Here is an 18837-nt window from a genome sequence, read left to right on the forward strand (position 1 = left end):
AGGTTATATTTACTAGGCCTGGGCGAATTATTCGAATATCCGGTTAATGGCAAATAGGTTTTCCTATCCGTAACCGCGAATGCCTTTTTTTTCTTAACCGGATATCTGCATAGGGCGCGAATACCTATTTATAAACCGGATAGTTCTGTAATTACAACCAAGTAACCGGATATTCTTTAAATATCCGAATATCCGCGGACGTCGGGCGACAACTGATAGGAATGTTTTGTCTGAATCCTTATGAAACTTCTATTAAGACAGCATAAAACAGCATAAATTAAGTATTTATCTAAAACAATGACATTTCTGACGTAATTTGTTCAAAGATTACGAAAGTTTGCCTTCACGTAGAGTCAATCACGATCAATAGAAAAAACAAATCGCCATTTTTAAATTAGATCCGGTTATTTTTATGAATGAACCGAGTAACACTGTCTAAAACTAATATCAATCCGCCCATGTGATCTCATTTACAAACGAACAGCGCCCTCTAGCGGCGAAAAAAACTATTCGAATATCTGGTTAATTTCGGATAGTTGGCCAGCGGTATCCAAATATCAAAATTTCACTATTCACCCAGCACTAATTATTTCCGCATTTAGTAGTAGTACCAAAGATAGTAGATCGCCGTACTATACAAGGCAGACATTCCGCCGCGATCGTGATTGGGATCGCGATCGTTTTATTTCCAGTAAAACACGCATCTGCTGTCGTTCATCTTTAGAGCGAATTTGCGAAAAAATGTTCTGCACAAATTTTAATTTGCGCAGATGCAGAATAGGCAAATTTGTGTATCGAGCTACAGTTTGCACAATTTGAAGATTGCGCATCTTCGTGTGCAAAATAATGAATAATGAAAAATTTTTAAAAAAGCCTCACGTCATTTCAAAAATGCCCGGACACAAATCTAAAACTTTCATTCTCATGGCCTGACATGACCAAACAACAGCGGATGAGCACCCAGGATCCACCAGGATGCAATCATTAAAATGGATGATATAAAAGGCAATCATTAATCCTACAGACAGGCCTAGTGTAGTAGTAGTAGGGATGGCAACCAGAATTTCAATGTTTGTTCTATAGCTTTGAAATGTGGCTAGTATGAAAGAATTCAGTAAATGGAGTTATTTGGTGGTTGTTTGAAGAAAATCGGTCAAGGGGTTCCAGAGTTGTGGTTATTTAGTGTCAAGTTCAGAGTCGTGGTCGTTGCCTAGCAACTAAAGTAAACAACAAACAAACAAATAACAATTTTAATAAAATCCTAATTAACAAATTAGACTTTTTAGTTACACAAAACTGAAATATTCTGGTTCCAGGCAAAAAGTGTTATGAGAACTGAAGAAAAAAACCAATTTGATTGCGTGGATTTTGAATTAACAGACCTCAAAAATGGACTCAAAGTCCCCAGGGATTACTCAAAGTGCATATCTTGATCTTTCGTATAAACAAATAAACAATGAATAAACAACAGTTCTCAGAAGAGCATATCTCAAAAAGTAATTGACTGGCCACCTTCATTTTTGGACTAGGGGTAGAAAAGTGGGATGCATTTGAGGTTACTTAATGACAACTAAAAATTCCCATGAACTTAATTATTGTTATTTTTGAAAATATGCAAATTAGGCCTAATTACCCGTGTAATCTGACTCCCCGCTGAGATAAACAAACAGCGAATATACCTTGCATTTTCAAAAGTGCATATCTCTAAAAGGAAATCTCTAACCAGCTTCATATTTGGACAAGGGATAGAAAAGGGAGATGCCATTAAGGTTTTTAAACAACAATAACAAAATTCCCTTATCTAAATAATTTTTTTTCTTGTTCAAAATATGCAAATCATGCTAATTATCTGTATTTTGACACCTGCCAGATATAATGAATTAACTCGTGTTTTCAAAAGCGCATAGCTCAAAAAGTAAATATCTGATCACCTTCATTTTTGGACAAGGATTAGAAAAGTAAGATGCCTTTAAGGTTATTAAACAACAAAAACATAATTCTCATTATCTTAATTATTGTTATTTTTCAAAATATGCAAATTGAGCCTAATTGCCCGTAATTTGACACCTGCTGTGTAAAACTAATAAATAATGTCGCATTTTCAAAAGTGCATATCTCAAAAAGTAAACATCTCACCCCCTTCATTTTTGGACAAGGAATAGAAAAGTGAGATGCCTTCAAGGTTATTGCACAGCAAGAACAAAATTCCCATAACCCCAACTATTGTTGTTTTTCAAAATTTGCAAATTATGCCTAATTGTTTGAAATTTGACACCTGCATGTCTAGATAAACTATGAAGCAATGATGCAACCTTTGGGAAAATATGTAGTAAATTTTAAGATCTTAATGAAATAAAAGTGAAATAAATTCAAAGACTGAACTGTGTTTGCTTGTCTCTTTCATTAAACATTATGCAAATTTTAGATTTAATAATTTTACAAGAATGTTACACAACAAATAACACAACAAAGTTAATGTTAAATTCAACTTCTCAAAAGGTCAATATTTAAAATAATGTGAAAATTTCAAAAACACAGCTATATCAACATCATACATGAACACAACAGAGTAAATGTTAAAATGAACAACTTCTCAAAATGTAAAAAATGTCAAACAACAAAGATAAATAACAGAGTAAATGTTTAATTGAAAGATAACAATAAAACTTAATAATATTTAGTCAAAAATCAAGTAACAAAGCTAAGTTGCAGAATAAAATGTGTGAAATTGGAGATTAGAAAGTTTGCAATTTAAACTGCTGAATATGGATCACCGAAATCCGAAGAAAAAAAAACAATTTTGACGGACGAAAAACAAGTTCAATTTCTTTTTTACGAAAATAATGTGAATATTCTTTGTCAACAAACAAAAGTTCTCTCTAAAAAGTTCAAATTTCCCGCAAATATTCTGCACTTTGATCAATAAACACTTGCAATTCTCAATACACGTCCGCTCTTCACGAATGAATAATGGAGTGTAAACAAATATAAGACCCACGCGGCGCAGTAACTGCCATTTTGCAGCTTCATTGCGCAAGTCTGGTTTCGGCGCGATGACGTCACCATGTACACTGCGCTGTAGTGGGATTTATGAATGACTCTTTACGAGAGGTCAAAACTAGACATCTAGCTCTGTACACAACCTTGCAACCGAATAGCTACAGATTCTTGAGCGACCCCTCATGGAAAAGGCGCTGTAGCTGAAAACCGCCTCGTTCCTCAACTTAGCTACGGCCACCATTTTGTAGAATAGAACACGGTCTTTCGTTTGGTATGCGTCGCGATGGTGAGCTAAGTCGCGATCGTTAAAATCCCCTTCAACAAACATTTTAACATTGTTTCAATAGTTTAAGATTAATTATGGCAAAGTGGACTAAGCCATAATTAAAAAGCCTAACATCTAAGCTTCATTTTAAGGGGTATTTCGATATTTTTGGACGTATTTACGGCCGTACGACAGCCCAAAGAAAAACTTCATCACGCATGGCAATTCAGGGACAAGAAATGAACTGCGCGCTGACGGGGTGCGAATTAACGAAAAGTACGGATTTTTTCTTCTCTTTTCTCGGAAAGTAAATTTCTAATTATTCTAACATTTTGTCAAGTACTAGAAAACGAATTTCTCAAAAGTTTTACATTATTAACATACTTTTATTCTACACCATTTCGTAAAAAAAAATTTTTGGAACTGAAATATGACACCGTCGCAAATTAAAACTTCGTCAAATTGTTCGCCAGTCACGTGACCGGGCGACGTCCCTAGTAGTAGTAGGCCGATCTAATGTAAACTACAAAATTAATATTGAAATTAATAGTCAACTATTTTATTTATAATTTTGTATATAAATACTTTTTAAACGAGAAAAAAAACCCAAAAAACTACAAATTTTCAGTCACAGGTCATTTACATCATCAGAGTCAAAGTCATTGAGCTGAATTTGCGTTATTTAATATTCAAAGTCTGAGTGTTGCGATCATGCATCAGCCTCCTCCCCCACCGCCTCCTTGGCCACGTCCCGACCACGCCTACCCCTTTTATAAATAACGCACAAGTCAAGGGGGCTATCACACACAATTTTACAAGCTCCGGTTTCCACAATAAATATATATATTCCAAACTTACTTTTTGCATTTACTTTGTGAGGACATGTCTTGCATTTCATTACTACAGTTCCTTTTTCAGGAAACGGTAAAATGGAGCCAAATGCGGGCAAAATTCTCTCGAAGAAGCAAATGACTCCTCTCCGTCCATGTTTTAGAGAAATTCTAATCCCGCATGCGTTTCTGAATGGGACACACGTGATTTATCAAGCTTGACTTCATCTATACGTTCAGCGTTGAACTTGGTTTAGGGTATCTGACTAAGGCCGTGTCCGAAACGGCGACTTCGGCTACAGCTACGGCTAGATCGCGCGCGTCTGCCTATTCTTCAACACTGGTAGACTCGCTGATCTAGACGTAGCTGTAGCCGAAGTCGTCGTTTCGGACACGGCCTAAGTATTTAAATAGGAATCGCCCTCTGTCGGCGGATTGTAGAGTCTCCCGCGTAAAGTTAATGAGTTGTATTAATGAATGCACCTGCTGGGTGATTTTGATTACTTCTGGTTAAAAATACCAAGCGCAACAGGATAAACAATGAAATTCAACAAACATTATCCCCCATACGAACCACACCACCACATCACTATCTGAGAGAGAAATCCCTTACCACTACTAAATAAAAATCGCTTTAAAATAACCCCTAGAACATTACAAAAGTTGTCACTCACAAAGATGCCAAAAAACAAAGAAATAATAATATTATATGATTTTGTTTAACCATGATAATGCTGGGAAAAAAATCCTACCCGTACCAGGTGGACATGACTTTTACTGCTTGCACTCCCAGTAATGGATTGGGGTCCGTCATATCTATCCCCAAATTAGGTGTGGATGATTTACTGTGTGGGAGAGTACAGGAGGGACCGGGACGGCAAGTCCCTGAAGGGTTCTAATGGGTGATCACCACGCTGGTTTCGGCCAGACTTTGAGTCCCCTGAAAGCCTGGTCGTCACTCTGACTAACTCTTTGCACAAATTTACATTAACTTTATTTAACTTTAATAAAAAATACCAAAATATTATAACCAATTTATGCCACTAACCCTTTTTTTTTTGGACAAGTAGGCCTACATCGTAGGTCCTGTAAACCTATTTAAGCAAAATTGACAAGTTCACAAGGCAGTAGATTTTTCAAGTTCATGAGGCATATATAGGGCCTAATAGCCTTGTAGACTTTTTCAAGCACAATTTGACAAGTTCACTTGTAGACTTTTTCAAGCACATTTTGACAAGTTCATCAGGTTAAGCCTTGTAGACTTTTTCAAGCAAATTTTAACAAGTTCACAAGGCTATATTATAGCCTTATTTGAAAAGTTCACAAGGCTGTAAATTATAGCCTTTGTAGACTTTTTCAAGCAAAATTTGACAAGTTCACAAGGCTATATTATAGCCTTATAGATTTTTTCAAGCAAAATTTGACAAGTTCACAGGGCTATAGCCTTTGTAGACTTTTTCAAGCAAAATTTGACAAGCTCACCAGTTGTAGATTTTTTTCAAGCAAAATTTGACAAGTTCACTTTTCAAGCAAAAATTGTTTTTAAGCAAAATTTGACAAGTTCACAAGGCTATAGCTAGTTTACGAATAATAAATACCTAAATAATAACACTAAGTACACAAGGCTATAAGCCTTGTAGACCTTTTCAAGTAAAATTTGCCCTGTGTACTTGTCAAACTTTGCTTGAATAGGTCTATTAGGCTGTATAGCATTGCATACCTGTCAAATTTTGCTCAAACAAATCACAAGGCATTTAGATTTCAAATTTTGCTCTAAAATGCACAAGGCCTTGTGTACTTGTCAAATTTTGCTTGAAAAAAAGTGTATAAGGCTATAAAATTATGCCGCCGCAGCTAGTCCAAGCACGTATTGGACTGGTAGTAGCTATGGGACCCGGGTTCAATTCCTGTGTGTGTGTTTTTCTTTTTTTGCTTAGACGCAGTGAGTGAATTATTTAAGTGGTATAAAAAATCATCTCCAAACACCAACGGGCACCGTGGTGACACGGTGCACTGGATAGTTCCATTGTGCGTGCAATCCAGAGTTGGGACACCGGTTCGAATCCTACCCGTACCAAGAGGGACATGACTTTTACTGCTTGCACAAGTATTGGATTAGGGTAATATTTTATACCCAACAATTGAAAAAATCACACGGGGCAAGTCCAGCAATTTTATAAATTTAAAGCACAAAACATGACAAAAATTACAAGGGCTAAGTCAAATTTTGTTAATTATTGTTTTGGCTCAAAAATTAAACAAACAACACAACACAAGGGGCAATTCAAGTTCATCGTTTTAATATTTTTGTTGACCAAATATTGAAAGAATCACAATGGGTAAGTTTAAAAGCATTTTTATCAATTTGGGGCAGAAGAAATGTTGATGCTTTCTTTACATGTTGGAGAACAATGTTTCATAAAGATGCCTTTTAATATACAAAACAATTGCCTTGCTCTTACATCGGCACAGGGAATCCAGACCAGTTACCATTTTGATTAATCCTGACAAAGTCACATCTGGTGCTGAAAGAAGAGGCGTTAATTTCTTAAAGGATTGAATGTCAAGACATAATTGCACCTATGGTTTCAATTCTTCAAGCCTCAGACATCTTCACCAGAGCCTGGTAATTGACAATCTCAAGACAGTAGATGACTAGACTTGTGGACAAGTCGTTTAATCGGCCCCATGCGGTAAGATAGTTGAGTTGTAGCACTGCTCTCGTGAGATCACTGCTATCGCGCGAACTGCTGGCTCCTCGATTTCTACTCCTCATTAACGAGGACGAGGAGTAGAAATCGAGGAGCCAGTAGTTCGCGCGAGAGCAGTGATCTCGCGAGAACACTGCTACAACTCAACTATCTTACCGCGTGGGGCCGATTTAACGACTTGTCCACAAGTCTAGTAGATGATGATCTCAGACAGAATGACGAGAACTTCATTAGGATAAAATTTTCCCAAAGTAAAGATACAAATGTACATCAGGCATGATATTTGTCCTACTTTATTTTGATACTGAAATTTTGGCTCTTGTAAAAATCAGAAAAGTTTTGATTAATAGCCTGAAAAGTCTAAAAACCTACACTACATAATGTGTACATGTACATATTTGTAGGTTAGTCTTTATATCTGATAAAAATGTTTCTACTTTTTTGTAAGGACCAAATATCATGCCTGGTTTATACAAAGCGTCAGTTTTTAACAACAAATTTTTGTAACATAGCTTCACCTACTCTCATGGACACATTTGGTAATTGTCAAAGACCAGTCTTCTCACCTGGTGACATCTCAACATATGCATAAAATAACAAACCTGTGAAAACTTGAGCTTGATTGGTCGTCAAAGTTGTGAGATAACTATGAAAGAAAAAACACCCTTGTCACACGAAGTTGTGTGCTTTCAGATGCTTGATTTCGAGACCTCAAATTCTAAACTTGAGGTCTCGAAATCAAATTCGTGGAAAATTACTTCTTTCTCGAAAACTACGTCACTTCAGAGGGAGCTGTTTTTCACAATGTTTTATACTATCAACCTCTCTCCATTACTCGTTACCAAGTAAGGTTTTATGCTAATAACTATTTTGAGTAGTTACCAAAAGTGTCCACTGCCTTTAAAGGATTTGGGTACTTTGACGTTGTTTTACTCATTTCCCCCAAACTACAGCACCTCAGCACATAGTATTTTCAGGGAAGCTTTCTACTATCATTATCTTCAAACTGTGTAAGTTTAGTGTAAATCTGTGGACATTGTGTTTTTTGTCCTTCAAAAGTTACATAGACCCTTTAAGAGCTTTACAAAATATAGGCCAACTAACATATTCTCTACTGACAGTAGGAAGATTGTTCCAAAATATTGGTCCACCTATGAAACATTGATCCAGCTGTTTGCAAGACACTTAACCATCAACAGTTTTTGTTTTTAATCTTTTTTGTCACTAGTTTTTGTTTTCAGCATTATCCTTCGCTTGTCCAAACGGTATCAAGACCAACTATTTTGCATTCTTGAATCATGACGAGAAAACTGTTTTTCTTGTCACGTCGTCAATGCAGAGCTCATGCTTGATCTAGCTTTATCTCATGGACCGTCCTCATGTAACACAATAAAACAAAATCAACCAGAGCTGCCGACATTAGCATCTTGCAACCAGGGAGATCTTGAACAATAATCAGGGAGATATGTTTCGAATTTCATTCAACATAATAAGAAACAAAGTTTCCATTATAATAATATAATAATATCACAGATCTACCAAACAAGGTACTCAAGGCGCTGAGTATATACAAACTTTCAGAAAGATAGGTTTTTGCAATGATGAATTCTGAGATCCAATTATTTAGCACCTTATAAGGGTTTACAAGGTGCTACGGCGCATTCAGCAGCCACAGCCAGAAACACCGGGGTGAACCCCTTCCCTTTTCGATAAGTGTACTGGGTTCTTTTACATGTATTACACAACACATGGGACCAATGGCTATACGTCCCATCCGAAGGACAAAGCAATGGTTAAAGGCAGTGGACACTATTGGTGATTACTCAAAATAATTATTAGCATAAAAACTTACTTGGTAACAAGTAATGGGGAGAGGTTGATAGTATAAAATATTGTGAGAAAAAGCTCCCTCTGAAGTGACATAGTTTTGGAGAAAGAAGTAATTTTCCTTGAATTTGATTTCAAGACCTCAGATTTAGAATTTGAGGTCTCGAAATCAACCATCTAAAAGCACACAACTTCATGTGACAAGGTTTTTTTCTTTCTTTTATTATAATCTCGCAACTTCGACGACCAATGAGCTCAAATTTTCACAGGTTTGTTATTTTATGCATGTTGAGATACACCAAGTGAGAAGACTGGTCTTTGACACTTACCAATAGTGTCCAGTGTCTTTAATTGTCTTGCTTGAAGACACAATTGTCACGACTGGGGATTTTAAATTCGGTTCTCATAATCGCTCGGCCACGACACTTCCGTAAAGGGAGATCTTCAAAGCTTGGGTCAGTTTCATGGATCTGCTTACCGTAAGAAAAGAATCAGCGCTTACAGAAGCAGGAATTTCTGCACTCGTCAAGCATATTTCACAGGTTAGCGGAGAATTTTGGCTTGTGCGCGTGCGTACGCCCTGTTACTAGGCATTTTTCGCTGTAACAGCTAGCACAGGAATTCAGAGCAAGCGGTAATGGTGATCGTAAGCACAGAAAGTAGAGCCATGAACAGATAAACATCAGAACATGGAAAGAATAGTTTATTTACAGAGGTCTTTCTGTAGAATCAGGGAGAGTTGGCAGCTCTGTGATCTAGCTTTATAATATAAAAACAAAAAGTAAACATTATAAGGCACTATCTCTGTCAGACTTGGTGTAACAACTCAGAGCACAAGGCATGGCCATTGTCATGCAACAAGATAAAACATGATCAATCCATCTTTTTGTTAGTCTGACTATGAGCAAGTTCGAGTGTGCACAATGGTTAACTAGAGGTTGACTATTTGACTCGAACCCAGGCTGGTCGACCATTGGTTGACTACTGTGGTCGACCATTTGGAACCAGCCTCGAGCCCATGGTTTCTTCACTGGTCCCAACAGCATGTTCCATTCTAACATGTGTTAAGCGCAGAGGGGAACCAGTGACACTTTAGCGAAAAGGTGGAAGGTTGACTCGTTTGGGTGAGTACGTCACTGCGCATGTGAGTTGCTAGTCTGTGGTCGACCACTGTTGGACAAAATGTGCGCACTCGAACTTGCTCTATGACTACATAGCAAGCTGATTGGGTTGTTACACCATCATTGCACAGCATGGCTAAGGTTACTTGATATTAACAGCCGACTTGTAATTGATCTTGCTTTATGTCACAGACCATCGCTATGGAAGAAGATCAAACACAATCACAACTCAACCTTAAAGGCACTGGACATGTTTGGTTATTATTGTCAAAGACCAGTATTCTCACTTGGTGTATCCCAACATATGCATACAAAGAAAATGTGTGAAAATGTTGACTCATTCATCGAAGTTGCACGAGAATATAGAAAAAACACCCTTGTTGCATAATTAATTTGTGTGCTTTTCAGATGCATAATAAATAGCTTCATGCCTGAAGTCTTTTCATTGAGTGCCAAACTACTTTTATCTGAATTAAAAAATTTGAGTGAGATATTGCCACTTCTCAAAAAACTCTTTAGTCGTTTCCCACAATGTGTTATACTATCAACAGCGTTCCACTGCTCGATACCGAGTAAGGTTTTATGCTAACGATTATTTTTTAGTAATAACCAATAGTGTCCAGTGCCTTTAAGTTTTCCTGATGCACTCGACAAGATGAATTGCTCATCTTGAGATAAAACACAATGATCAAGTCTGCCTGATGTTCTCTCGAAACAAAATGAAGCAGAACATGCAAAGATGACTTGGTTTTGAAACTTCTTTCGCCATTATCAGAGAGCTCACCCAGTATTCCTGTCAACAGTCTCATACTTGTTCTTCTTGTCTTGTCTCACAAACATTTGCATCTCATCTCAAGATAAAACACTAAGATCATGTTTTCCTGATGTTCTCTTGAAATGCAAAGAGGCAGAACTCGGCGAGAAGACTTGGTTTTTTCGCACCATCATCCTGGAGCTAGGCCAACGTTCCCCTCACCTGTCTCATACTTGCTCTTGTCTTGTATCGCAAACTGCCATCTCATCTCATCAAGATAAAACACAAGGCAAAGTCTTTAATATCAGGCAAGATTACCTGGTTTTCCTGAACCATCGTTCGGCCATAGTGCTCTTTTGTCTTGTCTCACAAACTGTCGTCTAATCTTGAGATAAAACAGATCTTGAGATAATCTTGAGATAAAAGATTCAATCTGCCTGATGTTCTCTTGAAACACATGGAGGCAGAAGATGCCAAGATGACCTGGTTTTCTCGAACAATCGTCAGAGAGCTCAGTCACATTTGCTCGTGTTTTGTCTCACAAACTTTCATCTCATTTTGAGATAAAAACATAAGATCAAACGAGGCAGAACATAGCAAGAAGACTGGCTTTTCTTGCGCCATCTTTGGGAAGCCCTGGCCATCTTAAGATCATCGTAGACCTTATACCCAATCTTGTCTGATCTTGAAGATGCAGAAGAGAGCTTCACTTGTCTTTCTCTTTGAAGTAAGATGCTGTACAAAAACAAAAAAACGTAAATTTTAAAGGGTGTGGCCATGATCAAAGCAGGATTATCTGTACATGGTTAAACATTAAATGAACTCTCAACCAGTTACTACATGCCTGCCAGAACTCGATGAGAAATCATACTTCCGTGTACATTATACAGCCCTTTATTACGACATCAAAAGCAGGTGCAAATCCATGGGTGGGTGGGGGGTTGGGTAGTGGAGGGGCATTTACATGTCCTACCCCCCCCCAAAAAAAAAAAAAAATATAATAAATAAATAAATAAAGCAAATTTTGACCAACAATTATTTACACAAATAGTAGAGAATAAGTTGAAGAGGAAAGCAAAAGGGGAGGGTGAAGAAACATTTTGGAATAAAAAATAATAATTTATGTGCAACTAATTAAGCGATTATTATGGCTATCGCGAATTCTGTTCTTCAATGTTTTATGTTTACCCCTAACAACCAGAACAGGATCAGACTGGGTCATGAACATTGATTAAAACACGTTGAAACGGTCTATGGGCGCTCACAAGACACGCGTGATGATCATTTTGCCGTACACGGGCGTCACGTGGTGCGATAAGCAGTGCATCCACAGACGACATACGAGGCGGTCGAGCTCGGCAGTCTCGGGGTTCTAATTCTATTCTAAAGGATTTTTTTGTGTGCCGCTTAAAACTTTAGGTGTGCCTTCCTGCTCAAAAATAAAACAGGATCCACACCTGCAAAGGTCTCATAAATGCTCATGTTTACAGGTTAATCTTACCCAGTTTTTCCACAGCCTCCACGCAGACACTTGCATACATGTTTTCATTGTATGTACCAATGAATATGAGGGTACCAGTTCTCACTAAAACAACTCCTAGTTTTTCCTGAAAACAAAAGAATTGGGTTTAGAACAATTATATAAAATCATCATAATTTTTAAATACTCAGGCCTGATACATACTTCATTCCTGTAAAGTACATTGTAACATCCCAAAATTACATGTGTAACTGTCACCGTTCTTAAAGACAGTGGACACTATTGGTAATTGTCAAAGACCAGTCTTCTCACTTGCTGTATCTCAACATATGCATAAAATAACAAACCTGTGAAAATTTGAACTGAATCGGTCGTCGAAGTTGCGAGATGACAATGAAAGAACAAACACCCTGTCACACTTGGTTTTGTGGTTTCTAATGCTTGATTTCGAGACCTCAAATTCTAAACTTGAGGTCTCAAAATCAAATTCGTGGAAAATTACTTCTTTCTTGAAAACTACGTCACTTCAGAGGGAGCCATTTCTCACAATGTTTTATACTATCAACCTCTCCCCATTACTCGTTACCAAGTAAGGTTTTATGCTGATAACTATTTTGAGTAGTTACCAATAGTGTCCACTGCCTTTAAACACTTCACCAATGCTTAGGCTTTTGTTTTGATCGGACAACTGTGTAAAGAATTCCTTGGCTAGAGTACAAATTTTTAAATTGACACTCTCAAAGCAGACTGAAAAATGTAACTGGCTATGAACAAATTAATGACTTGAAAACAGCCGCACATTCTCCAGACACACAAGGCCTGAAGGCCACTTTAAGGTGTGGGCTACAATTTTCTGTTCTTCCAGGGGCCGTTGCCACCTACTCCCTAGGGCTGAAACAGGGTTACCCCCTTTACAGTCCATATGGATGTAGGCTTGGGTATCACCAATCCGAAGCCTGGCCGGTAGAGCAGAAAGCACAACCTACCCAATTGTATGTAGCAAGTGTCACCACCAGGGTTCGAACCCACACTCTGCTGATCGAACACCAGAGCGTGAATCCAGTACTCTAAACCACTAGGCCATGACACGCCACACGCCAAAAACAATTCCAACGCCAAAAAAAGTCGGTAACTGGATACACCTCTAGGCTCTAGCCAAAACAAAAACCTTGTAGATCCAAGCAAGGAATGTTGAGGAATTCCTGTTTGTTTTGACAACATTGTGATTCGTGAGCATGGTGGTTGTTTTAAAAAGGAAATGACAAAAATCATAGCCCAGGGCACAGGAAATATTTTGGATCAGTCACATTTTCTTTTCATCAGAAGACTTTGACAGTGAAGGGTGATGTAAGTGTCCAGCAAGCAAGACATTGCTTTCGTGAAAAACATACACAGAAAATGAAATGAAAAAAAAAAACGGAAAAAAAAAACGGTTTCTAGAGCCAGCAGTTAGACAGCTTAGATTGCCTCAGACTTCAGGCAGTGGGTATTTTCCTCCTTAAAATACAAACTTCCACAATTTGTACATTATACAATTGTTGCACGCTGTGACTGGGTCCATGGCATTTTTGTCACTCGAGGGGGTAAATGGCACCCCGAGGCGAAGCAGAGGGTGCTATTTTCCCCCCGAGGGTGTACAAAATTACCCATGCACCCAGTCACAGCGCGCAACAATTGATTTGTCATACCTTGGTAACATGATTATTCCTCTTATCAAAGTTATGTTGTCATCTTCAAACATTATAACGACGGAGTATGTATAGTTTAATAAGCAGACGAACAGTTGTTCAAATAAGAAACTATTCTTCACTGTTCCCTCCAACCAGCAGCCGTTTTGTACTAAGCGCTGTAAATTGACCAACGGTAAGAACGATCAAGTTGATGTACACCGGTTAACATCACTCATGTTACCCGCCATGCTGTGCAGCTATGTACCATTATACAATTGTTGCACGCTGTGACGGGTTCCATGGCGTTTTGTACACTCGAGGGGGGAAATGGCACCCGAGGCGAAGCCGAGGGTGCCATTTACCCTCGAGAGTGTACAAAACCCATGGGCTCCAGTCACAGCGTGCAACAATTGTTTTGTTATACCTTTGTATTAATAATAATATTGCTCTTCTCGAAGTTCTGTTGTCATCTTCAAACATTATTACGACGGACTATTCATTGTTTAATAAGCAGATGAACAAGAAACAATTCCCTCGAACACGCGTTTGTTTCATACACAGCACTGGAAATCAACCACTGCCGGGAACGATCAAGATGATGTACACCGGTGTACATCACTTTTCATGTTACCCGTCCCATCGAGCCATGTAACATGCGTTTTTGTTGCGTGTCACCTGATTGGTTCTCGACCAATCAAACTTCACAGTTTGTTACAAAGGTATAACAAGCATCGTTGTACGGCACAAGATTGGTTTTCGTCCAATCAAACGTCACAATATGTTACCGAGGTATAACAATATACATTAGTTCTGAGAGTCTGTGCACAATGGCATGTCATTGTCACGGTACATGGTCATGGCTGAGCAGTAAAGAGCATTGTTATACCTTGGTAACAAACTGTGAAGTTTGATTGGTCGAGAACCAATCATGTGACGCGCAACAAAAACGCATGTTACATGGCTCGACGGGCCGGGTAACATATAAAGTGATGTACACCGGTGTACATCACCTTGATCGTTCCCAGCGTTGGTTGATTTCCAGCGCTGTGTACGAAACAACCGCGGGTTTGAGGGAATTGTTTCTTGTTCGTCTGCTTATGAAACTAGTCCGTCGTAATAATGTTTGAAGAGGACAACAGAACTTCGAGAAGAGAAATAACAATTTTACAAAGGTATAACAAAACAATTGTTGCACGCCGTGACTGGGGTCCATGGGTTTTGTACACCCTTGAAGGGGAAATGGCACCCTCGGCTTCGCCTCGGGTTCCATTTCCCCCCTCGGGTGTACAAAACCCATGGACCCCAGTCACAGCGTGCAACAATTGTATACTGGGACTAAGCTCTTGTGCTTCCAATCAGCAGACTGTGGGTTAAAGTCCCGTTCTTGACACATGTCCCCTTATACAGTAAGCAAGACACAAACCATTCTTTAATGCACGCAATTACATAATTCACTCAAAGAGTAGGGATAGGGTGATACATGGGGATGGGGTGGCGGTTTTCCCGGTATTGTGGACCAGATTCTTCTCAAACAAGACTAGAGCCAAAATAAGGGAACAGTTTTACACAGTTGAACATTTGAGCAAATCTGTGGCCTCCAAGACACTTGGCCTGAAATGTACCAATTTGATGAATCGAATTGCTCCATGAAAGTGCAAAGAGACAAGTTCACCTACAAGTAAAAGACTGATTTTGTTACTCACAGTCACTGCTTTGGCATAGATGGAGCTTTTATCCGCACGTACACACTGATACATCCGATCATTGAAGTATAAACCTTTCTCTCTTGTGGCTGAGGGATCTTTAAATGCATCAATGAATCGTTGGATTTGGTCTGAATTCACCTAAAAACAAAAAGTCAAAACATAATCAACAGACACAGTTCAACAATTCAAAATGAATTAAATGGCCTTGCCCACTCACAGTTGAAATTCCAGAAATGCTACTTTTTAAAAAAGATCTTCACCAACACCCGAGTTTTGAAGTTCACAATAATGTCTCTTCATCTTTTCAGAGCGTTGGTGCAGCGGCAGGGCAAGAATAAACTATTGCAGGAAGTCAGTAAGACCACTTTATTTAGTACCTGGAAATATCAGAGATTAATTGGTTTTCGAGAGAAGGGAAATTACTTGCGTGTAGGCCAATTTTGAAACTGGAAACATTCAGAACCCTCAAAACATGTCAAAAAGACTTGGCTAGGGCATGTTTGAAATAAACAGTCTAGTTTTAAAATCCTTCCATTCTCACTGATCTCAGCTTGTTCACATAGCAATCCACTCATTATCTACCACAGTTTCCTTACAAGCTCTCTGGGCAATCCAAAATAAAGTTACATTGTAGGACGTCGTCCCAACTTTGAAGCCCAAGTTGTGACCCAGTCTAGTTGGGGCTGAACCCTAGAGTATAAGAACTAGAGGGCACACTGGTGATGCTGTTTGCACAAACACAACGGGACCGCTAGGAGACGCGCGCGCCATTCTGTACGCGCATTGAATATGAAGTACACATTGGATTTTTTTTTTATTGAACGCTCACGCAATGCTGTTTTGTCAACTTACAACATGGCCGCACAAACACACGCTGTGCGATGCTGTTTTGTCAACTTAGAAAATGGCCGCCTGCGCGCATGCCGGGTCGTGCATAGGCCAGTGCACCCTCTAGTTCTTATTATAACTCTTTGGGCTGAACATATTGACTTACACTGAATCCAGCTGAGCTGGCTCTGAGCGAGACATCCCTACGTCTGATGATGGCGCAATTCTCAACATGCTCCGTAGCGATCAGCGCATCATGAAGAAGATTCTGAAGCTGGTTCATCTTCACTCTGTCCTAAGAAGACAATAAAATAAAACAAATAAAATGTCAACGACGAGTGAAACAAATGTCTCCCTCTCTCTTTCTAGTCGACCCAGGTCAGGATAATTTTTTAACATTTCCCTATCCTTGTCTATCTCTCATTAGGTACATGTAGGGAAGATCAGCTGGAAGCACCCCGATGTCACAAGCAATAGCTAAGCTAATGTCTTCTCCTTTGCCCCTCTTAAAAAAACCTCTGTTTTCCCCATTTCCACATTAAAAAAATAATACTGAAAGAGAAAAATATTAAGGTCAAAATTAAAGGTTACAAAATTCATACATATATCCCAGAAAAAAAGGAAAAAACTAAAACAATCGAGAGTAAATAAAATGACAGAAAGACAGACAGAAAATAAAAAACAACTCAGAAAAGCAAAAATTGTAATAAAATAAAAAACAAAAATGTGTACTAAAAGTATGAAGAAAACAACGTAGGATACAAAGGGTATGTTCAGACATGGTTCAGACAGCTTACCAAGTTAGACCTGAACCGGTTTAACTTCTACGAGCAGCAGGGGGTGGTCGTAACAATAAAAAAACCCTTGTGTTCAGACAGCACTGAGTTAAACCCGATACGGTTTATCTTTGGTTTTTAAGAGGTCAAAGCAAACGCGACCCCGTTACTCTACAATCCTGTTAATTGGCCTGTTCATTGGTCACCGGGTGTTTACATAATGATTACGGAGGTCAATGGGTCGTCTGTTGTGAGTTTAACCGGATGTGGTCTTTTTTATTCTGTCCACACACAGAAGCGGTCTAAAGATAAACCCCCTCCCTGGACGGTTTATCTTTTGTGGGTTGAACTCGATTCGGACTTACTTTAGAACCGTTCAGACACACAGAGTTGAACTCGATCGGGTTGAACCATGAGTTAAACCAACTTTAGTACTGTGTCTAAACGACCTCAAATTGTTCACAGGGCAATATTAATGTTTCATTATCAATACAATACCTGGGCTGGTCTGTGTGGGATCTCAGGATCGATATGGTTAATGACAAGGTTTACCAACTCCTCAATCTTGTCCAGTTGCATATAATCTCCAATCTCAACCATGACACAAATATTCACCGCCAATAATCCAAAAAATGTAACAGTATTCTGTACAAACTTCAAGGGCCAACAGTCCGTAAAATGCTGGTAAACTTGTAGTCTCTTGCACTGTAAGTTTGTATGTTGCTTTCACAAAGTTCAAAGAAGGAACCCTGAAGAAGGTTGATCTGTGGAACATCAATCAATTAACTAATAACATGTACATGTAGACAGGTGCATTCCATTGTGATGGCCGACCATATACCCTGAACTGCTTTTCTCACGGCAGGACTATAAGTTCAATAGCAAGCATCCCATGGACCAGAGAGAACCATTAGAAGTTTCTATCGGGGTGTCTTCATGAGAATGACTCTCTAAACATATTGTAGGTGGTGTTGATTCTGATGCATAGATCACCACATTTGACATGAAAGTAGTACTTTTCAAACTAATTTATACATTGTAGCTGACATTAAATGAGCATGGCATGGAGAATTATCGGCTAGTAGTCAAACTCTGAAGGCACTGTCCAATTTAGACTCCCAGGAATAACTCAATTCAAAACAATCAATCAATCAATCAATCAATCAATCAACACAAAATCTACACAGTGTTCCTTGATCCTGCACAAGAATGTTATACATTGCACAAACGATTGAGTGTACACAAATGCATGCCCCAATGCACAGTGCAACTGCAATGTGTTTGTGAATATATATAACATACACTATCTTGATTAAAATTATTTTTTACTCCATTTAAAAATAAATAAGTCACAAATATTTTCTTACTCTTGATTATGGATCCTAAATTTTCTGCAGGGATAAATGTTTAATAATGTTTAATTGTAAAAAATTTTTTTATAAAGGGGATGTTTACGTAAAATCTAAATGCCATTCAGCTCACAGGACAATGTAAACACAACCCCCATTCCTTTCTTATTGTGCACTGTTGGCACTTGACAACAGTTGCCATGCATGTAGGGAACAAGTTTTACAGTGCAATGTGAATAGCGCCACCTGTTGCTGGTATTTAGACATGTTGTTTTTTTTAGAAAAGCAAACTTTTTACCACACAGTTCTTTGCAAAGTGTTTTCCTTCACATAAGTTGTTGTTGTTGTTTTTTTTTATTTTGAAGCCAACTCTTATGAAATGTTGTGTTCCTGTTATTATGAAGTGTTCACCGGGAAAAAGGAAAAATGTTATAAGTTTTTTTCTAAAGGAAAACAAGTTTTGTTTGACAGTAGTGCAGTTTGCTTCGCAAAGAAAGTCATTTATATGTTGTTGTTTTTA

The 18837-nt window shown here is 38.5% G+C and overlaps 1 protein-coding gene across 1 annotated transcript; it reads right to left on the reverse strand.

Moving 5' to 3' along the window:
• Positions 1-10124: 10124 nt before the first annotated feature.
• LOC117296802 (profilin-4-like) lies at positions 10125-18210 on the reverse strand. The gene is made up of 5 exons (XM_033779860.1): positions 17467-18210; positions 16359-16487; positions 15362-15502; positions 12010-12115; positions 10125-11243 (listed from the first exon to the last, which is right to left on the reverse strand). The coding sequence occupies exons 1-5, from the start codon at positions 17566-17568 to the stop codon at positions 11215-11217; spliced, it is 507 nt and encodes a 168-aa protein (XP_033635751.1). The 5' UTR covers positions 17569-18210; the 3' UTR covers positions 10125-11214.
• Between the last annotated feature and the right edge of the window lie 627 nt (positions 18211-18837).

This window comes from Asterias rubens, chromosome 11 (assembly GCF_902459465.1).
Source record: "Asterias rubens chromosome 11, eAstRub1.3, whole genome shotgun sequence".
NCBI classification, from domain to species: domain Eukaryota; kingdom Metazoa; phylum Echinodermata; class Asteroidea; order Forcipulatida; family Asteriidae; genus Asterias; species Asterias rubens.